This window comes from Marmota monax, unplaced genomic scaffold, assembly GCF_021218885.2.
Source record: "Marmota monax isolate L192 unplaced genomic scaffold, Marmota_monax_Labrador192_F-V1.1 WCK01_AAM20220418_F8-fsc00200, whole genome shotgun sequence".
In the NCBI taxonomy this organism is placed as follows: domain Eukaryota; kingdom Metazoa; phylum Chordata; class Mammalia; order Rodentia; family Sciuridae; genus Marmota; species Marmota monax.
This window is the reverse complement of record NW_026692549.1, coordinates 938,514-955,553: the sequence shown is the minus strand read 5'-3', so window position 1 is coordinate 955,553 and position 17,040 is coordinate 938,514. Positions and strand designations below refer to the sequence as shown.

General features: G+C 57.2%; 1 protein-coding gene across 13 annotated transcripts in view; it reads left to right on the top strand.

Annotated features, from left to right (window-relative positions):
* Positions 1–17,040, top strand: part of Ep400 (E1A binding protein p400) — a 100,608-nt gene that overhangs the window by 72,246 nt on the left and 11,322 nt on the right. For 7 of the 13 annotated variants that reach the window (XM_046445939.2, XM_046445938.2, XM_046445936.2 and 4 more), the window contains 15 exons: positions 1,587–1,698; positions 1,793–1,936; positions 5,703–5,861; positions 6,164–6,247; positions 6,524–6,661; positions 6,950–6,994; positions 7,073–7,226; positions 7,496–7,737; positions 7,829–8,002; positions 9,840–9,976; positions 10,072–10,128; positions 11,509–11,587; positions 11,697–11,942; positions 12,940–12,985; positions 13,057–13,166. In XM_046445939.2, the coding sequence (XP_046301895.1) occupies positions 1,587–1,698; positions 1,793–1,936; positions 5,703–5,861; positions 6,164–6,247; positions 6,524–6,661; positions 6,950–6,994; positions 7,073–7,226; positions 7,496–7,737; positions 7,829–8,002; positions 9,840–9,976; positions 10,072–10,128; positions 11,509–11,587; positions 11,697–11,942; positions 12,940–12,985; positions 13,057–13,166 (1,927 nt within the window). The remainder of the gene's footprint in view (positions 1–1,586; positions 1,699–1,792; positions 1,937–5,702; positions 5,862–6,163; positions 6,248–6,523; positions 6,662–6,949; positions 6,995–7,072; positions 7,227–7,495; positions 7,738–7,828; positions 8,003–9,839; positions 9,977–10,071; positions 10,129–11,508; positions 11,588–11,696; positions 11,943–12,939; positions 12,986–13,056; positions 13,167–17,040) is intronic. The other 6 variants (XM_046445940.2, XM_046445942.2, XM_046445944.2 and 3 more) reach the window with 2 other exon arrangements.

Below are 17,040 nucleotides of genomic sequence, written 5' to 3'. Positions count from 1 at the left end.
TGTGGGTGCCACTGCTGCACCTCCCTGGAGCGCCCGCAGCTCAGTGGGGAGTCACGGTTTGGATTACTTCACCTGTTGGGAAATACAAACCATCCGTTGAGAGAATTTAGATTTGTTGTTAACTTGAAGCATAGAAAGTGTAACTGGCCAAACGTAGCTAATTGGAGAAAAATAGAAAAAAGGCCTTTTGCATGTTTTTGAATCCCTGAAGGATGATGGTATGACTCCCATTCATGGGGTGTTCTCACACGCTTTGCTGCCCCGAGGGTCAGGGTGCGAGTAGCCACTGTTGCCCACCTCGGAACCTGGCACCATGTGGACCCTGAGGGTGAGCAGTGTCCAGGGGACAGTTCTGTAGCCTTGGCCGCAAAACCTGGGCAGGAAAAAAAAAGGACTATTGACAGAAACAAAATAGAAAGTTAACATAGCAAGAAGATGCCGTGGACAGAAGCAGGTGGTGGGCCATAGACAAGGAGGGATGCTTGCAGCTCTCCTGCCATCGAAAGGGAAGGCGCAGGATGCTCTTACTGTTAAAGGGAGGCGGAGACCTCAGTGTACAGAGGCAGTTCAACCAGTGGAGCAGCTTGGGACAGCAGCTCTGTGGCAGGTAGGAGGAGGAGGTCTCCCGTGGGTAAAGACAGGCAGCCAAAGGACCTCCCCCGCCATGTGAGGCTGCTTGCTGTGGCTTTGCCCACATGTGGTACAGAGCAAGAGCCATGGGGGCTGTTGCCAGGGACAACCACACTGTGGTGGAGCAGCCAGTGGACAACAGATCATTGGGGGGTTCTGTGGTATGCTCTCCAGTGTGGGTTAGGACACGGTGGGCAGGTGGCGCCAGGTCCTGAGCCTGGAGGAGACTCCCTGAGTGGGCCTGGGAGACGCCTGCTTAGCCAGGTGTGCTGGTGCTGCCCAGGGCCTGCCTTGCTTAGAGCCTGTGGGCTAAGGTGGAGGCAGGGTCACACTGGGCCCAGGTGAGTTTTCCCTTCGTGCTTTTGTAGGGTCTGGTGAGCAGACACCAGCATGATGAGCACATTCCACGTCTTCTTCCCAGGACCACTGTCCTTCACTCACTTCTTCTCCCTTCTGTGGCCTGGGCACTGAGTTTCTCCAGGAACTTCTGATTATCACTTTCTGTGCCCTTCTGAGTGGTTTCCGTTTAGGTTCCTGAGTTTGGAATTTCAGGGAAAATTCTACTTGTTCCCTTTTGAAAACCTTTAATTTTTTAATCTGTGCTTTCTTGGTTTTAGCCTTTAAGATTTTAAAGCAGAAGGGCATTGTGGGAAGGTGACAGACTGATGGCTGTGCCTAGACCACTTTCGGGGCCCTTGTGCCATTGCCTGTCACATGAGGGCAGCATCTGCCATGGGCCTGCCTGCTCACTGTCCTGCTGTGTCCCATGAGCACCTCAACAGGTGCAGTGGAATGACCCTGGGTCAAGACTGGCCCCCACGCTCGCAGCACAGGAGCTGAGGCGGGAGGCCGTCGGGGCGGTCGGCTGGGGCAGCTATGGCCCTCTGCACCTGCCTGGCCTGGCCTGGCCATGTCCCTAGGTCTCAGGCGGCCTTTTGTACGTCCTTTTGCGCCAGGCTTGTGAGTGGCAACTCGATTGAAGAGAAACTGTTGAAAAACGGAACAAAGGATCTGATCCGCGAAGTGGCAGCACAGGGCAACGACTACTCCATGGCCTTCCTGACCCAGGTGTGCCCCGTGTGTAGGTGTGGGGTGGGGCGGCGGCGGCTGTCTGGTGGTTTCTTTGTGTGTTCCTGCCGAATGACCTCTCCTCTGTGTACAGCGGACCATCCAGGAGCTATTTGAGGTTCACTCCCCACTGGATGACACCGGGTTCCCAGTGAAAGCCGAGGAGTTTGTGGTACTCTCTCAGGAGCCTACTGTCAGCGAAACCATCGCGCCCAAGATCGCCAGGCCATTCATAGAGGTGAGGACAGCAGGGTCTCCCTGCAGGCTGCGGGCATCTGCGGGGCTTGGCAGCTGGCACACTCCCTCAAGGGTGTCTGAGCGCTCAGCCTTGGCTCCTGGCCATGTGCCCTGGCCTTCTTCCCTGCCATCTGCCATCCAGGGGCTGAAGGAGTGCAGAGGGAGTGGGAGGAGGAGCCTGGGGCACATCAGTAGTCTCCTGTGTCCCCTGCAGCTCCTCTGACTGGAGCAGCCTGCAACCATGTGGCCACCAAGCTGCAGGGTCGAACCCGCAGCTGGTGCTGAAGGCATGGGGAAGAGGGCCCTCCACACACCTCATTCATCCCCCCACGTAGATTAAGTGTCACACACCTCCATCATCCCCTGGTCACTCTTCAAGTGCAAGGACAGGGGTGTCCTCTTAGCTGGTGCCCTCTGGGTGGTCAGCTGTGTGGACACATCCCAGGCTGGCTTCAGGGACCCCTCTGTCCCCTGCTTCTGACTGTGCACAGGCCCCTGCCCCCATCCTCCCTGAGCTCCTGCTTCCTCCCACCCATCCAGAGAGGGGCTTTTTCCCTCCAGACCCTCTTTCTGGGCCTGCCTTCCAGTGCCCCTGCCAGCGAAGCACCGAGTGCCACTCATCCACCATCGGCTGCAGGGTAGCCACTGGCTTCCCAACTTGCTTATCTCTTAGAAAGCTGTGAGTAGTGGATGGTGGGTGACAGACCCTGCCCATGCAGCCCCGCACCACTCTGCCCTTCCCTGTAGGCCGTGCTGGCCACACACAGCCATGCTGCCTCCCAGCACAAGCCCTTGGGCACTGAAAACTGGCAACCTGGAGTACTGACTCCAGAGGTGAGGGCAGCAGGGTCTCCCTGCAGGCTGCCAGTCTTCCCACTGGACCCTCCTTCCCCACTCTGGGACAGCAAGTTCTCATGTTCCCTTCCAGAAGCTTCCTATATATGATTTCCGTCACCCAGAAATGTCTTAGAGATGGTTCTGTATTTATGTTTAAAAACAGGTGATGTTAGCAGGAGAGTGATAGTAGGGAGACAGCCTTTCCCAGTGATGACGGTGCAGCTGTTCAGGTTCCCGTTGCCTAGGCCAGGATGCATGTCTGAGGTCCCACCTGCCGTGGCCTGTGCCTCACAGCCTGTCTGGCTCTGGTCAGAGCAGCACAGCTTGTCCACATACAGCCTTTCCACTGTGCTAAGGGTCTCGCCGTGTATCAGCACTATGGCAGGAAGTGGGGCAGCGGTGGGCAGGGTGGGAGTCCCACTTGACGAGGCTCACCTTCTGGTGAGGAGTGCAGACAGGACAGCAGGCCAGCTCACAAGCGTTGCACCCCAAAAGCCAGGGTGGGGCAGGGGTGAGGCGTGTTGGGAAGGGCCCCCAAGGGTGCAGTATTGCCAGGACCTGGCCCAAGGTTGTGTGGAGCAATTGTTCTGGCTCCTGTGTTGAGGCTGGGTCACAGCAGGTCGGGGAGCCTGCAGGACAGAGTGGGCAGTGGTGGGGTGGGACTTGTCGTGGGGCGTGAGAGGAGGGTGGCTGCTCCAGCAGGGGCCAGCGCTGCGGCTGGAGACTGGTAGAGTAACCTTCTACTGTTGTGGGCATATACACCCTGAACTTGCCTCTGGTGACCAGGGCGCGGTTGCAGGGCCACGCTCATGGGGGAAGAGGGGGTTGTGCCTGAAGGGAGCTTCAAGGAAGATTTCTGTTGAGGTCTGAAAACGTGCAGAGCATGTGCCTCACAAAGCTCCAGCTGGATGCGTTTGACAAAGTGACACACATGGCTGTCACCCCTTAGTCACCACCCAGAGGCGACCCTCAGAGGGAGGGCTGGTCACAGCTAGTTTGAGTTTGGTGTAAGTGGACCCTGCCTGGGCCCCTGCTCTGCATGGTGCGAGTCTGCCTGCTGTCTTTCTGGGGAGCCTTCTGCTGGGTGAGCACTTAGCTCGTCGCTCAAACCTGCTGTCCTGGCGTGGTGGGCTCTGTTTTGAAGCTGTTCCCGTTGTCTTGTGCACGAACGCATGTGAATGTGAACACAGATTCCTACAAGGCACGAGCCCCGGGGTGGGGTCCTGCAGGTGGGCCAGCAGGTGTGCACGATGAGTGCTGGAGCAGCCTGTGGTGTGCAGAGGGCATATGGTACCCATTCCCCTGACTGCAGCATCTTGCACTCTTCCAGGGCTGGGTGTTGGCCTGGGGGACTTGTGATAGTCTTTGGCAGCGGCTTTAATCTGCATCTTGCTGTTGAGTAATACATTTGAACACCCCCTTGTGTTCATGGCAGTTTGGATGTTTCCCCAGCCCCTGTGGTGCTGGGGTGTGACCCAGGGGTTTGCCTATGCTAGGCGGATGCTCTTCCACTGGCCCACGCCTAATCCCCTGATGCTTTCAAAATAAAGTGCTTGGTCAGGTTTCTCTATTTGTTTTAAATTGGGTTGTCTCCCCTGCCTCTCCCATTTTCCTTTTTACTGGAACCCAAGGGTGCTCCACCACTGAGCTATACCCCTCACCCTTTTTATTTTTCATTTTGAGACAGAGTCTAAGTTGCCCAGGCTGGCCTCAAACTTGTAGTCCTCCTGTTTCAGCCTCCCAAGTCACTGGGATCACAGCATGGGCCCCGGCCTGGCTGGGTAGTCTGTCTGTCTGAATGGCTGCTGGAGTTCTTTGTGTGGTGTGAACTTGAGGCCGTGGCTGGAGCCACATGCAGCATCTGTTCTGTGGTTTTCTTTTCTCAGTGCTTTCATTGTTTTACTTTAAAATAGCTCAAGATTGAAACAATATTTGATTGGCAGTAAAGATTGTACGTATCCAAGACATCTGTTCAAGTCAGCTCTCATTGCTGTGGCCCCCGTGCTGTCTTTTGTTGAGCAGAAATTTCCAGTCATCTGGGGTTCAAGTCTTCTTTTAATGGTTGTTGCTTTTTGTCTTCTGCTTAAGATTCTCTGAGCCAAGGGCAGTGGCCACACTGTGACCCCAATCACTTGGGAGGCTGGGGCAGGAGGACAGCAAGTTCCAAGCCCGCTTCAGCAACTTAGTGAGACCCTGTTTCAGGCAACAGAACGAGCTGGGGCTGGGCCTTAGTGGTGGAGCACACCTGGGTTTGAACCCTTGTGCCACAAAAAGAGGTTTGCCTGAGTCACTGTGACAATCCTCTCTGTCGTCCAGCTGGGGATGATTTCTGAGTGCAGTGTGAGGTACTATGATGCAAGAGCCCTGGCAGACCTTGCCCAAGGGCCTGGATGCAGGTCACAGTCCCACTTCAGTCCCCTGACCCCCAGCTGCACCTGGGCTTAGGAGCCAGCCGGTCTGTCCTCGCCCACCAGCAGCCGTGATTAAGTGCACCTGGCTTTTCTGGAGCAGGATGAAGCTGGAGTGGGTGGGGCTGCCGACCTGGGGGCTGCTCTTCTGTGCAGGATGGGCTCTGGCCTCCTTTGTGGTCCTGGTGGCAAGGCTGGGTGGTGAGGCCACGACCCTCCCTCTGGAGATGGAGCTCCTGTGCAGCTCTGGGCTGTTCCACTTGGCTCCACCCCATGTTTGCCTGTCAGCTGGAGAGCAGCTTTTGAGGGCCTGGGACTCACATAGCCGTGGGATCCCACAGCATCATTTATTTGACCCATGTCACTCCCAGTAACCCCCACCCCCACAAGGTTCCTCGAATCCACTTTCTGTGTCCCTGGGAGCCTGGTCCTTCCACTGGCCACTCCCAGGGACTGGCATGCTGCCACACAGATGCCTCTGTTGAAAGAGTGTCTCGGTGGGCTAAGGCAGACTCTCTTCAGGCCCTCAAGAGCATTGAGGATCTGGAGGAGGACACACAGAAGACCGCAGAGGAAGCAGTGCCCGGAGCAAGCGCTGGCCTGTCAACCTCAGAGGTGGGCAGCTCCAGGTGTGAGGAGGAGCCTTCGCAGCTTGAGGAGCTGGCAGACCTCATGGAGCAGGTGTGGGCATGGAGGAGTTGCTCCTTAAGCTGAATGTCTTAGGATTCTGATGCTTTCTTAAAATACTTTGTGTTTACTTTGACTTAGAGCACTTTTTTCCAGTCTGTTTTTTTTTGTGGTGCTGGGGATTGAACCCAGGGCCTTGTGCATTGCAAGGCAAGTGCTCTACCAATTGAGCTGTATCCCCAGCCCTAGAGCACTTTTTTGAGTGACATATTGGTGAGCACATTTTATAAAGAACCTTATTAACTTTTACTAACTTGCTCCTAACCCTATTTTAAAAATATGTGTTTTTGAAATAGCTCACACCAATTGAAAAGTATGCTTTGAATTACCTGGAATTATTCCATACGACTGTTGACCAAGAGAGAGAGAGAAATAGTGAGGTAAGAGTCAACTTGTGACCATTTCACATGTGAGGAGTTTCAGATTTTTTGAGTGTTGACTTCGATTGGAAGTAAATGTGATTTCATTAAATTAAAAGGACAGAGCCTCAACCCAGCAGTGCTGAGCCGCCTGAGCGCAGCTCAAATGCCTGTGGCCCTCCCCTCTCCCTGAATGGTCCTGTCTGATTGGACGCAGCTTGGCCTGCCAGGCTCTGAGCGCCTGGCTGGCGGCAGCACTTCCAGCTCTGGTCCTAATGTCCTTCCCCATCCTCCCAGCAGGACGCAGTCCTGACATCGGTAAGGGACTGGGAGGCCCACAATGCCCAGATCCTGCAGGAGAGGGAGGCCCAGCTGCAGCGGGAGCAGGAGGAGGCAGAGCTGCTTACCTACACTCGGGAGGACGCCTACAGCATGGTATGGCCCCACCTGCACCTGGGCTCCCTGCTCCCGCCGGCCTGTTGCAGGCTGTGCACCTCAGCTACACCTGGGACCACCTTCCTCGCCTCTCGTACTTGAGGAAGTGCACAATTAGATGCTGGCTTTCCCTACAGCAAATTGCCAGCCATGGGTGAGACATTTGAAGTCTCAGTTGCACTACTCAGACTTACTCCAGAGACAGGAGTAAGTGAGAGTGGATGGGTGGTGCTGCACAGCACGGGGCTAAGACTTGGCTGGATCTTGAAACTTGTCCACTTTGTGCAGGAATATGTCTACGAAGATGCCGACGGACAGACAGAGGTCATGCCTGTAAGTAACCGCCCTCAGCTCGTGCCCAAGTGGCCAATCCTCCACAGCTCCGTGGCTCACAGGAGTCTCTCTGCGCAGCTCTGGACCCCACCCACCCCACCCCAGGATGACAACGACGTGTACATCGACTCTGTCATGTGCCTCATGTATGAGGCTACACCCATCCCAGAGGCCAAGCTGCCCCCCGTGTATGTGAGGAAGGAGCGCAAGCGGCACAAGACAGACCCCTCGGGTGTGTGCCCCACGGCTGTGTCCCAGGTTGCCACAGCCCATCTCAAGTAGCTGTGGTTCTCCTGCCTCTGCCAGGGGGTGGCGACCACAGGCTCATCTGTGATCTCTTGTCCCACGTCCACTTGTCCCCATTCCCAGTGAGGCAGTTTGTCCTATAGCAGTCCCTCCCAAGTCCCTCAGTCCTGGTGCCCCGTGGTGGCCCTCCTGCCCTGTCTCCCCTGCCGACCCCTCGTCTCTGGCGTCCCTTCCCTGAAGCCAGCCTCTGGTTAGCTGCAGGCAGGAAAAAGAAGCAGCGGCACGGGGAGGCGGTCGTCCCACCCCGATCCCTGTTCGACCGGGCAACGCCGGGCATGCTGAAGATGCGGCGTGAAGGCAAGGAGCAGAAAAAGAACCTGCTGCTCAAGCAGCAGGCGCCCTTCGCCAAGCCCCTGCCCACCTGCGTCAAGTCCTCAGGGGAGCCTGCCCAGGACAGCCCCGAGTGGCTCATTGGCGAGGACTGGGCCCTGCTGCAGGTGCGTGGCGTATGCAGGCCTGGGGTGGGGCCTGGCGGGGCCTGGAGTGGGGCCTGGCGTACAGCACTGGCAATCTGCCCCTGCCCTCCAGGCCGTGAAGCAGTTACTTGAGCTGCCCCTGAACCTCACGATTGTGTCACCTGCCCACACGCCCAACTGGGATCTCGTCAGCGATGTCGTTAACTCCTGCAGCCGCATCTACCGCTCTTCCAAGCAGTGCCGCAGCCGCTACGAGAACGTCATCATTCCCAGAGAGGAGGGCAAGGTGAGCTGGCCGCGCGGCCCTTGGGAGGGCATGTCTGTGTGCAGCTGGCTGCCCCTGGGCTCTGATGGGAGCTTCAAGGAGCGGTCCATGTGCCCAGCTCACGGGCAGCCTGCAGGGGTCCATGCCAGCTGGTCGGTGAAGGTCGTGGCTGTGCTGGCTGCAGCCTTGATGTGTTATCTCACCTGCATCTGTCCTGCTGCTATTTGGAAAACTGCCATCCAGGCGCTCGGCTGTAGCTTTGATGATGGCTCCTGCAGGGCGTCTCCTGCTTCCTCTGCCGGGTGGGTGCTGGCCCAGGGCTTGGCTTGCAGCCTGCTGCCTGGGAGCGAGTGTGAGGTGGGCCTCCGGCTCGGCTCACAGCTCCTCACTACTTGCCTGCCCCAGGCAGAGGGCACATGACTCACCAGGCCAGCATTTACAGATGCCCTGTCCCTTTCCAGGAACAGGGCAGAGATTGCCTGGGCTCCCATCAGCACAGCAGCCTTGGTTGGCAAGGAAGGGCAGGGCAGAGGCAGGCATCCAGTCCTGGCCTTCAGGGTGTTCGTGTGGTCAATTTTGTGAGAACCAGGACCTCTGCAGGGGAGCCATCACTGTGCCCAGGACAAGGACACCCCTAGGCTTGCTTGGTAGCCACTGTTTCAGACACTTCACGTTGTTCCTGAGAACGCTGGTCAGAGTGCGAAAGTCCTTCCTCACTGCCCCGTGCTGACAGCCACTGTCTCACCATGGGACTGGGAAGCTGGAACGTCTCCTCCTATTACCTGGTTTGTGAGGCGAAGGCTCAGAGCCAGGCTCACAGTGGTGGGGTGAAGGTGCTGCTTCTGTGAGGTGCAGGGCAGGCCCAGCGGGGCACCTGCCTAGCAATGGCCAGTGGTTTTCTCTGGAGCCCTGATTCCTGTGCCACAGGGTTGGCTTCTGCTGGGAGGGGGCTGCTGCGCTCACTCAGCCCCCACCAGTGCTCACCACCCGTGCAGTGCTGTGACACTGCAGGCCGTAGTCAGGGCCAGCAGGTCCCTTGCTGGACAGTCCTGTGTCTGCCCCACTCTCCTTGCCCTGGGTGTGGAGCATATGGCATGCCCACCCGCACGTCTGCCTGCTTGCTCCGGCTGGCTCATAGTTCTATGGGAGAGGGTCCCGTGTGGCGGTCAGGACGAGGGCCAGTGTTTTCTAGGTCAGGCTTTCTCGGCATGCCCTCTGAACTTAGGGGTTTCTCCAGCAACAGCTGCCCACATGTGTGCACCTATCTGCCGTGCCTGTGCCTGAACCATCACCATGTCAGCATGCAGGCCTCTGGTCGTGGGGTTGTGGGGCTGCCCACGTGCAGAGGTGCCGAGCAGAAGGGCCCTGCCAGGAAGGGGCGCTGAGCTTCTTGGGCTCCTCCTGAACGGCCATGGTTCTGAGCAGGCGGTGCTCTCTGTGCCTCCAGAGCACATGTGCGACGGCCGAGAGGCTTTGCTGAGCTGCAGGGCTCGTGAGGGAAGGGTGACTGGCACGCGTGGTGCCAATCCCCTGGGCAAGCACTTGCGGGCGTCCTGGATGGTGCTGCCCTCACGTCCACCATGGGTAGAGGAAGGCCATGTTGGTGGTCATCACTGCTGTCAGTGCCCCCCGAGCGCCTGTGGGGGGTGGTCTGCCCAGGAAAGGCACATCCTGCTCTGCCCTCACCCACTGTGAGGCCCCAAGCACCTCTGTGCAGCCACCAGCAGTGACCGCCACTTCATGGTGCTGCTCCAATGGTGCCGTTGCCACTCAGAGCTAGGGCAGGGAAGCAAAGTCGGGTTCAGGGACGCCCTGGCCAGCAGACCAGCCGCATGTGCCCTCCTCTGTTTTGTTCCAGAGTAAGAACAACCGTCCCCTGCGCACGAGCCAGATCTACGCCCAGGACGAGAATGCCACGCACACCCAGCTCTTCAGCAGCCACTTTGACCTGATGAAGACTACAGCTGGCAAGAGGAGCCCGCCAATCAAGCCTCTGTGGGTCCCCCACTGGGCAGGCTGTGCCCCGTCCCCCGTGTTCTCAGTGCTGTTTTTCTCTGTGCAGTGATCGTGTCTCATTCTCTGAACTGCAGGCTCGGCATGAATCCCTTTCAGAAAAACCCCAAGCACGCCTCGGTGTTGTCAGAAAGGTATTTCTGTGTTTGTGACGCGTTTCTTACTGTGTGGAGCCAGGTCCTGATTCAGCATCCACTCGCATCCAGTCACCTGGCTGAAGCCTGGGACCTGTGGACTCCTGCTGTTGGCCGGGTGTGCCGGGGTGCTTCTGCAAGCGGGGGCACGTGGAGAGCCATGTCCTTTGAGTGGGGGGCCGTGATTCCCGCTCACCCTGGCAGGGTACCTGCGGGGACGGGGTGTGTATGAGGCTGTGGGTGGCCACAGGACTTTCTTTCTCCGCTGGCCTTGCCAGCCGTCAGGTTGCTGTGCTTAAAAACACATCAGGTTGAGGAAAAAACGCTTACCAACAGGTGGGTGATGACGCTATTAGTGGGCGAGCTGTGGGGCTGGGCACTGGGCAGTGGTGTCAGAGGAAGGTCTGCCCCATGCAGGCCAGGGGCACTGTGCCTGGCCTTGCTTCCTCCTGGGCTCGCAGTGTCTGTTGCGCACTGCTGCAGGGAGTGTTCCCTGTCAGAGCGCCTTGGCTCTGGCGCAGCCCACCTCTAGGGAGGGACCGTACTCCTGGGAATCTTCGTCCTGCCCTGGTCAGATCATCTCCAGATGTGCCCTAGGTGTGTCTGATGTGCTGACTGCAAGCCCTGCAGATACAGGGCTCCTAGTTCAGGGCAGAGAGCCTCAGTTCTCTGGGGGTTGTTCAGAGACTCTTCCCCCGGGGGTGCTGTGGGCTGGGTGTGGAGAGAGGGCTAAGGGACAATGTCCCAGCCACCAGACCTGCTGCAGGAGGATTGAGGTAGCCTCGTGCAGCCAATGTGGGGGCTGAGGTGGCCACTGCTGTGGCTGTGTCCATGGGCTGAAGGGCAGCCAGCACTGGTGCCTATCGAGGGGCGTGTCCAGGAGTCAGGGGCTAGACTCTGGCTGGTCTAGACATGTCTACAGAGGTAGTGGGCTCGGCGTCCACAAGGCATGCCCGGACTGCAGACAGCACCAAGCCCACGGGTTCTTGTTCTCAGCTAAGTGGAGGAACTTGCCTCTGCGCCTCGTGGAAGCATGGGTCCCTTCACAACCTGGGTGGCCTCACCCTGCATAAAGTGGCCCTCGTAAAGTAAGGTGCAGGTGGTTGGAACACAAGCTCTGCGGCTCTGTGCCACAGAGATGCTCAGTCTGGTGCCCAGGATGGTTAGTGGCACCCAGCATGGATCTGCTGGACAAAGGACGGGGTGGGAGGGAAGTGACGGTGCGTCTCGTCACATTACTCTGAAGAGTGATGCTTAGGAACTTAGAAGTTATTTGCTTCTGGGATTTTCCACCTAACATCTTTAGACTTTGTTGACCGCGGGAAGCTGCAGCCGTGGATGTGCACGGCTGTGTTCCAAGCTTTCGCTCTTGTGTTTCAGTGGGATCACCTACGACAAGCCCCTGCCTCCCATCCAGGTCGCATCCCTCCGTGCAGAGCGGATCGCAAAGGAGAAGAAGGTGAGGTGCTGGCTCCTTGCACTTGCGTGGGAATGTTCTGGGGCTGGGGGTCACAGGTAGGGGTCCCGTGCCACCCCTTCACAGCTCCTCTTACCACCGACCTTTTTAGGCCTTGGCTGATCAGCAGAAGACCCAGCAGCCGGCCGTGTCACAGCCGCCACCCCAGCCACAGCCCCCGCCACCCCCACAGCAGCCGCCGCCACCTCCAACCCAGCCACAGGCATCTGGCAGCCAGCCACCCGCAGGGCCTCCCACTGTCCAGCCCCAGCCCCAGCCCCAAGCACCGCCGCAGCCTGTGCAGGCCCCACCAAAGGGGCAGCCCGCCATCACCACTGTGGGCAGCACAGCCGTGCTGGTGAGTCCTCGTGCCCTCCAGGGAGCAGGGGTGCGCCTCCCGCCGCTGTCCCCCACCAGCCCACCGTGGCTCAGTGTGCTCACCTGGGTGGGGGTTGGAGAGGACCCCACAGGGCCGCAAGCAGCTGTCCCCTACCCGCCTGTTGGAGGCAGAGTGCGTGGTGTGGTGTGTGAGAGCAGAAGGCCGAGCGCGACCCTCATGAGGCTGCTGGCACCCGTGTTGCGTGTGGCGGCGCGGCCCAGACACTAGAGTCGTGCACAGGCCACTGGCGGAGAGCAGGTCTTCTGGCTGGACCGGGGTGCACTCTAGGTCTCAGCCAGGCACAAAAACGGTTTTCTGATTGTTGTTTTAGAACAGTATTCTCCATTAGATTAGCTTTGTTTCTGCCTTCAGCCTCAGTGGGATTTCTGTAGCAGCTGGGCAGGTTAGAATGATGCATTGATCAGGCACCTACTGGGTGCAGGGACCCTGGGGGAGGGGCAGACCTGCTGTGTCCCCACTTGCCAGCACGTGCGTTCTGGTGGAGCTGGGAGGACAGCAGGTGCAGTTGCTTTATTTTTAGCACTAGGGATTGAACCCAGGGGTGCTTTACACAGAGCTACATCCCCAGCCCTTCGTATTTTTTATTTAGCAACAGAGTCTTGCTAAGTTGTTGGGGGCCTTGCTAAGTTCCTGAGGCTGATCTTGAACTTGCGATCCTCCTGCTACAGTCTCCTTGACTGCTGGAATTGCAGGTGTGCACCACCAAACCTTGCTAGATCACTTTAAATATGGAAGGAGGCGAGCACAGCCAGGCAGTGACTGCTGGGTCGTAGGAGCCTTTCCCAAGTTGCCTTTGAGCTGAGGCCTGAGCTGCAGCTGCTCCTTTGCAAGGGGATGGAGCAGCAAGGCCATGCCTATGGGAGGCTGGCCGCGTGGGTGGAGTGTGGGTGACTGTGTGATGTGGGTGTGCCAGGGAGAGGGACACACACTTGGGTGTGCTTTCTGTTTCAAACAGGCAGGAACCATTAAGACATCAGTGACCGGGACGAGCATACCAGCAGGTGAGGCTCACCAGGAAGGGTGAGGTGGGGGAGGATCCCCTCGGCCCCTGCTCACTTTGTCATCCTCCCAGGCACAGTGAGTGGCAATGTGATTGTGAACACCATCGCTGGCGTCCCTGCCGCCACCTTCCAGTCCATCAACAAGCGCCTGGCTTCGCCTGTGGCCCCAGGGTCCTTGACCGTGAGTCATCCTACGCCTGGGGATGCTCCGTGGGGTTGTTTTGCAGGGAGATGATTTGCTTTTTTAAGACTCCATCAGTGAGAAATGTGCTGATCTAGCTGAGTTCTGTGCGGTAGGGCGCTGGTCAGGCGGCAGGTCAGTACACTCAGCGGCTGGGGACGGTTTCTCTCGTGTACTTGGAGGGAATGAAGACAGGAGTTTGGTGTGTGTGTGAGACGCTTTCCCCGCAGAACAAAGAGGTGGGCAGGACACGAGGATGCAGCTTCCGTTCGTTGACACAGGTGCCCGTGTGTGGGTGCCACGTATCTGTGGGGACACGGGGGTAAGGCACATTCCAGGGTGTGCAGAGGCCATAGGGCCCAGCTGAGGGTGTGCAGGGGGAGCAGGGCCCCACCTGGCAGAGGTGAAGTATGCTGGCAGGATGCGGAGCCAAGGGCACCTGAGCTCGCAGCCAGAAGACAGTGTCTGCCCCCTGCCCGTCTTTCATGGTTCACCATAAAAAATAGAAGTAGGTGTGTGTGGGGCCTAGGCCTGTGGTCCCAGCAACTCAGGAGGCTGAGGCAGGAGGATCCAGGTTCCAGGCCAGCCTCAGCAACATAGTGAGACCCTGTCTCAAACTGTAAAGGACTGGGGACGCAGCTCAGTGTAGAGCACGTCTGGGTTCAGTCCCAGTGCCACATAACAGAACTGAGATCAAGGGACTTAAATCCTGACTTCCCATCCAGTCACAGACCCAAAGGCACCAAACACCTGAATGAAGTCACGGCGCTCTGGAGGCAGAATGAGGTCCCTTGGGCTCAGGGTCTTCCTGTGACAGTGCTGTAGTATCTGGGTGGTATGGTGCTGGCCACAGGAAAGGCCCCTGTGAGCGGGTTAGGGTAGAGGCCAGGACAGACGCACGTGCTGGTGTGCAGCATGCTGGTCCCTTGGGAAGTGCCAGAGCATCCAGTGGGGAAGGGGCGTCTTCACCCAGCAGTGCCCAATTATCTGGAGAGCCATACGAAGGACAGGGAGGCTTGGCCCACCATTCTGTGTACAGAAAGTCCCTTGAAGTGGACTACCAGCCTGATCACACTCTGCAGAACTGCAGACTTGAAACCAAAACACAAGAGAATGTCTCTGCTGCCTTGCTTCAGACAGACCTTCCTTAGAGTACCCAAAGCTTGGGAGCCAAAGATTGATAACAGGTCTCATCAAAACCAAGACTTGCTTCTTGAAAAGTCGTTAAGAGAAAGAAAAGCCAAGCATAGATGGCTAGGACAGGATGCAGACTGAGGATTCCTCACCGTGGTGAGAGCCTGGCGGGCACCGGGAGCAGGGGCCACACCTGTGATCCCAGGCTCAGTGGGCTGAGCAGGAGGACCGCAGGCTCAAGGCCAGCCTCAGCAACTTAGGGAGGCCCTGAGTGCCTCGAAATCAGAAGGGGGTAGGGTCTGGCTTAGTGATAAGTGCCCCTGGCTTCCTGGCCAGACCACAAACAAAACAAAATAAAACATGGCAGAAGATGGAGTGGTCAGTCCACCAGGAAGACACGGGCAGCCAGGCAGTCTTAAGAAGAGACTAGGTGTTGATTGTCCCCAGGGAAGGGACAGAGGACCACAGCTGCACCCCGTGCGCCTGCTTCAGTGGAAGATGGGATCGGTTACTGCTCAGGAGATGTGGAAGTGCTCCATGAGGGACCTGAGCGCAGGTGGTTAAGGGGTGTCATGGCTGCCGCCATTGCTGCCCTCTCCCTCCCACAGTTCGGGCACCACCCTCGGACGGTTCTTGCCCTGGGATTTCTCTTGGGGACGTGAGAGCAGAGGCAGAGGCTTTCATGAGAGGGACACACAGCGGGCCACAGTCGTCAGTGCTGAGCTGAGAGAGGGTTGACCTCACAGCCTGGTGACTTGCAGGGGCCGCGTGGGCATCTGCTGGGCTGTGTCGTGGCTGAGTGCCAGGAGCCAGGTATGGCACGAAGGTCCTGCTGAACACACCCCGCTGCAGAGGCCGCGGCACTCCACAGAGGAGAGGTGGGAAACGGGCTCCTAGCGTGCAGCCGGGGCGACTTTGTTTTTCTTTGCTTTGCCATAAACCAATTTAGACTCCGCCATTTCCATAAATAGCAGAAGCTGTTAGGCCTTGGTGCTGGGGCCATTCCTGTGACTAGTTCCACTGTTTGCAGTGATTCTGGGTAGGAAGCCAGAACTATCACGTGTAGAGTTTTATTTTGAAAATATCTACATGTGATATTTTTTAATGTAAATTTTTTTCTTATGTATGACAGCAGAATGCATTACATCTTATATTACATAGAGCAGTTTTTCATATCTCTGATTGTGTACATAGTATATTAATGTCTTCATACATGTGCTTTGGATAGTAATAATCATCACATTCCACCATCATTAATTACCCCATGCCCCCTCCCTTCCTACATGTGATATTTTAAAATACTGCATAAAGTAGTTTGTTCCCTACATATTTATTTTGAGCAGCTCTTAATATTGGACGAGATACTAATCGAGTATCTCTAACCTGAAAATCCAGAATCTGTAATGTTCCAAAGTCCAGAACTTGGAGCCACACTGGGAAATTCGCACTGAAACTCTTTTTTCATGTACAAGATTATTAACAGTTTTTTATAAAATCACTTTCAAGCCATGTGCATCAGGCATACATGGGACCTAAGTGACCTTGTGTGTAGGGTTGGGTTCCCTCCCCGAGGTCATCGTTGTGTGTGGGTGCTCTAGCTCCCAGAATGCTCTGGCCACACATTCCAGATCAAGGTCCTCGCCCTCGTCCCCAGTGCCTTGGACACGCAGGTGCAGGCACACTTGGCGTGCTGGAGTGTGAGAGGTGCAGAGACCTTGTGGTGGTCCCCAGATTACTGCACCTGGGGAGGCCGGGGCCTGCGGGACACGGCTGTGTTGAGACACGTTTGCCTGCAGAGTGACCGCCAGCGTGGGTGGGGACTGAAGCCTGCTTGTGACGCCCGCCTGAGCTGGGAGCTGGAGGAGGCTGTTTACTCGAGCTGGGACCCAAGGGCAGGAGTGATCCAGGGTGACGCCCGTGTTGAGCAGAGGGCGGAGGTGGCACGGTGGCCACCAGCTCCTCTGGGTTCGCAGTTGAAGGTGGTCTTCCTCTACGAGGTGCAAACCAGCAGGCAGCTTGCAAACTGACTAGACTGAGGGTGCTTGGCGCTTGACAGGAGCAGGGCCTTCCCAGGCTCTCCACAGACAGCATCAGGCACTGCAAGCAGCAGCGTTCCATAAAAAATAGGTTTGGAAGGAGACAAGGCCCCAGGAAGGAGACGAGGCCCAAACTGTGACGTGCTGGTGCGAATATGTCACGAGGAAGCCACTGCTGTGTACAATCATCATAGTACAATCAAATAAAAAGCGTAGAACCTGGGGAACAGGAAAGGAAGACAAGGCATCAGAGTGAGGGCCTATGGAGGTGGCAATGACCCATACTGACCGGAGTCCCGGGCCTGGCAGGCAGAATCATAATGGTGGGGCTTTCTGTTTTAAAGAAACCAAAACTATAGTGTAAGTGAATGTGGGGACTTGTAGAGATGAGAAGCATGTTCCCAGAACCAGGGGCAGGAGCCTTTGTGAGTGCACCTCAGTCTCATGGTGGAGGTGGAGGAGAGAGCTAGTGGCCGAGGAGAGGCAGGGCATGGTCCAGGCGCTGCAGGCAGACACGGCAGGTGTTGGAGAGAAGCTGGGTTCCATGGAGGGCAGAGAGAGGGAAGAGAAGTGTTAGTGCCACTCTTCCCTGGATATCGGGAGGATAAGACGGAATCACACCACAGAGGCAGCAGAGGGGACCATGCTGCGGGGAGCTGTGGAGCTTGTCCTTGAGATGGGCAAGCCCGTGCCCCAGAGGCCAA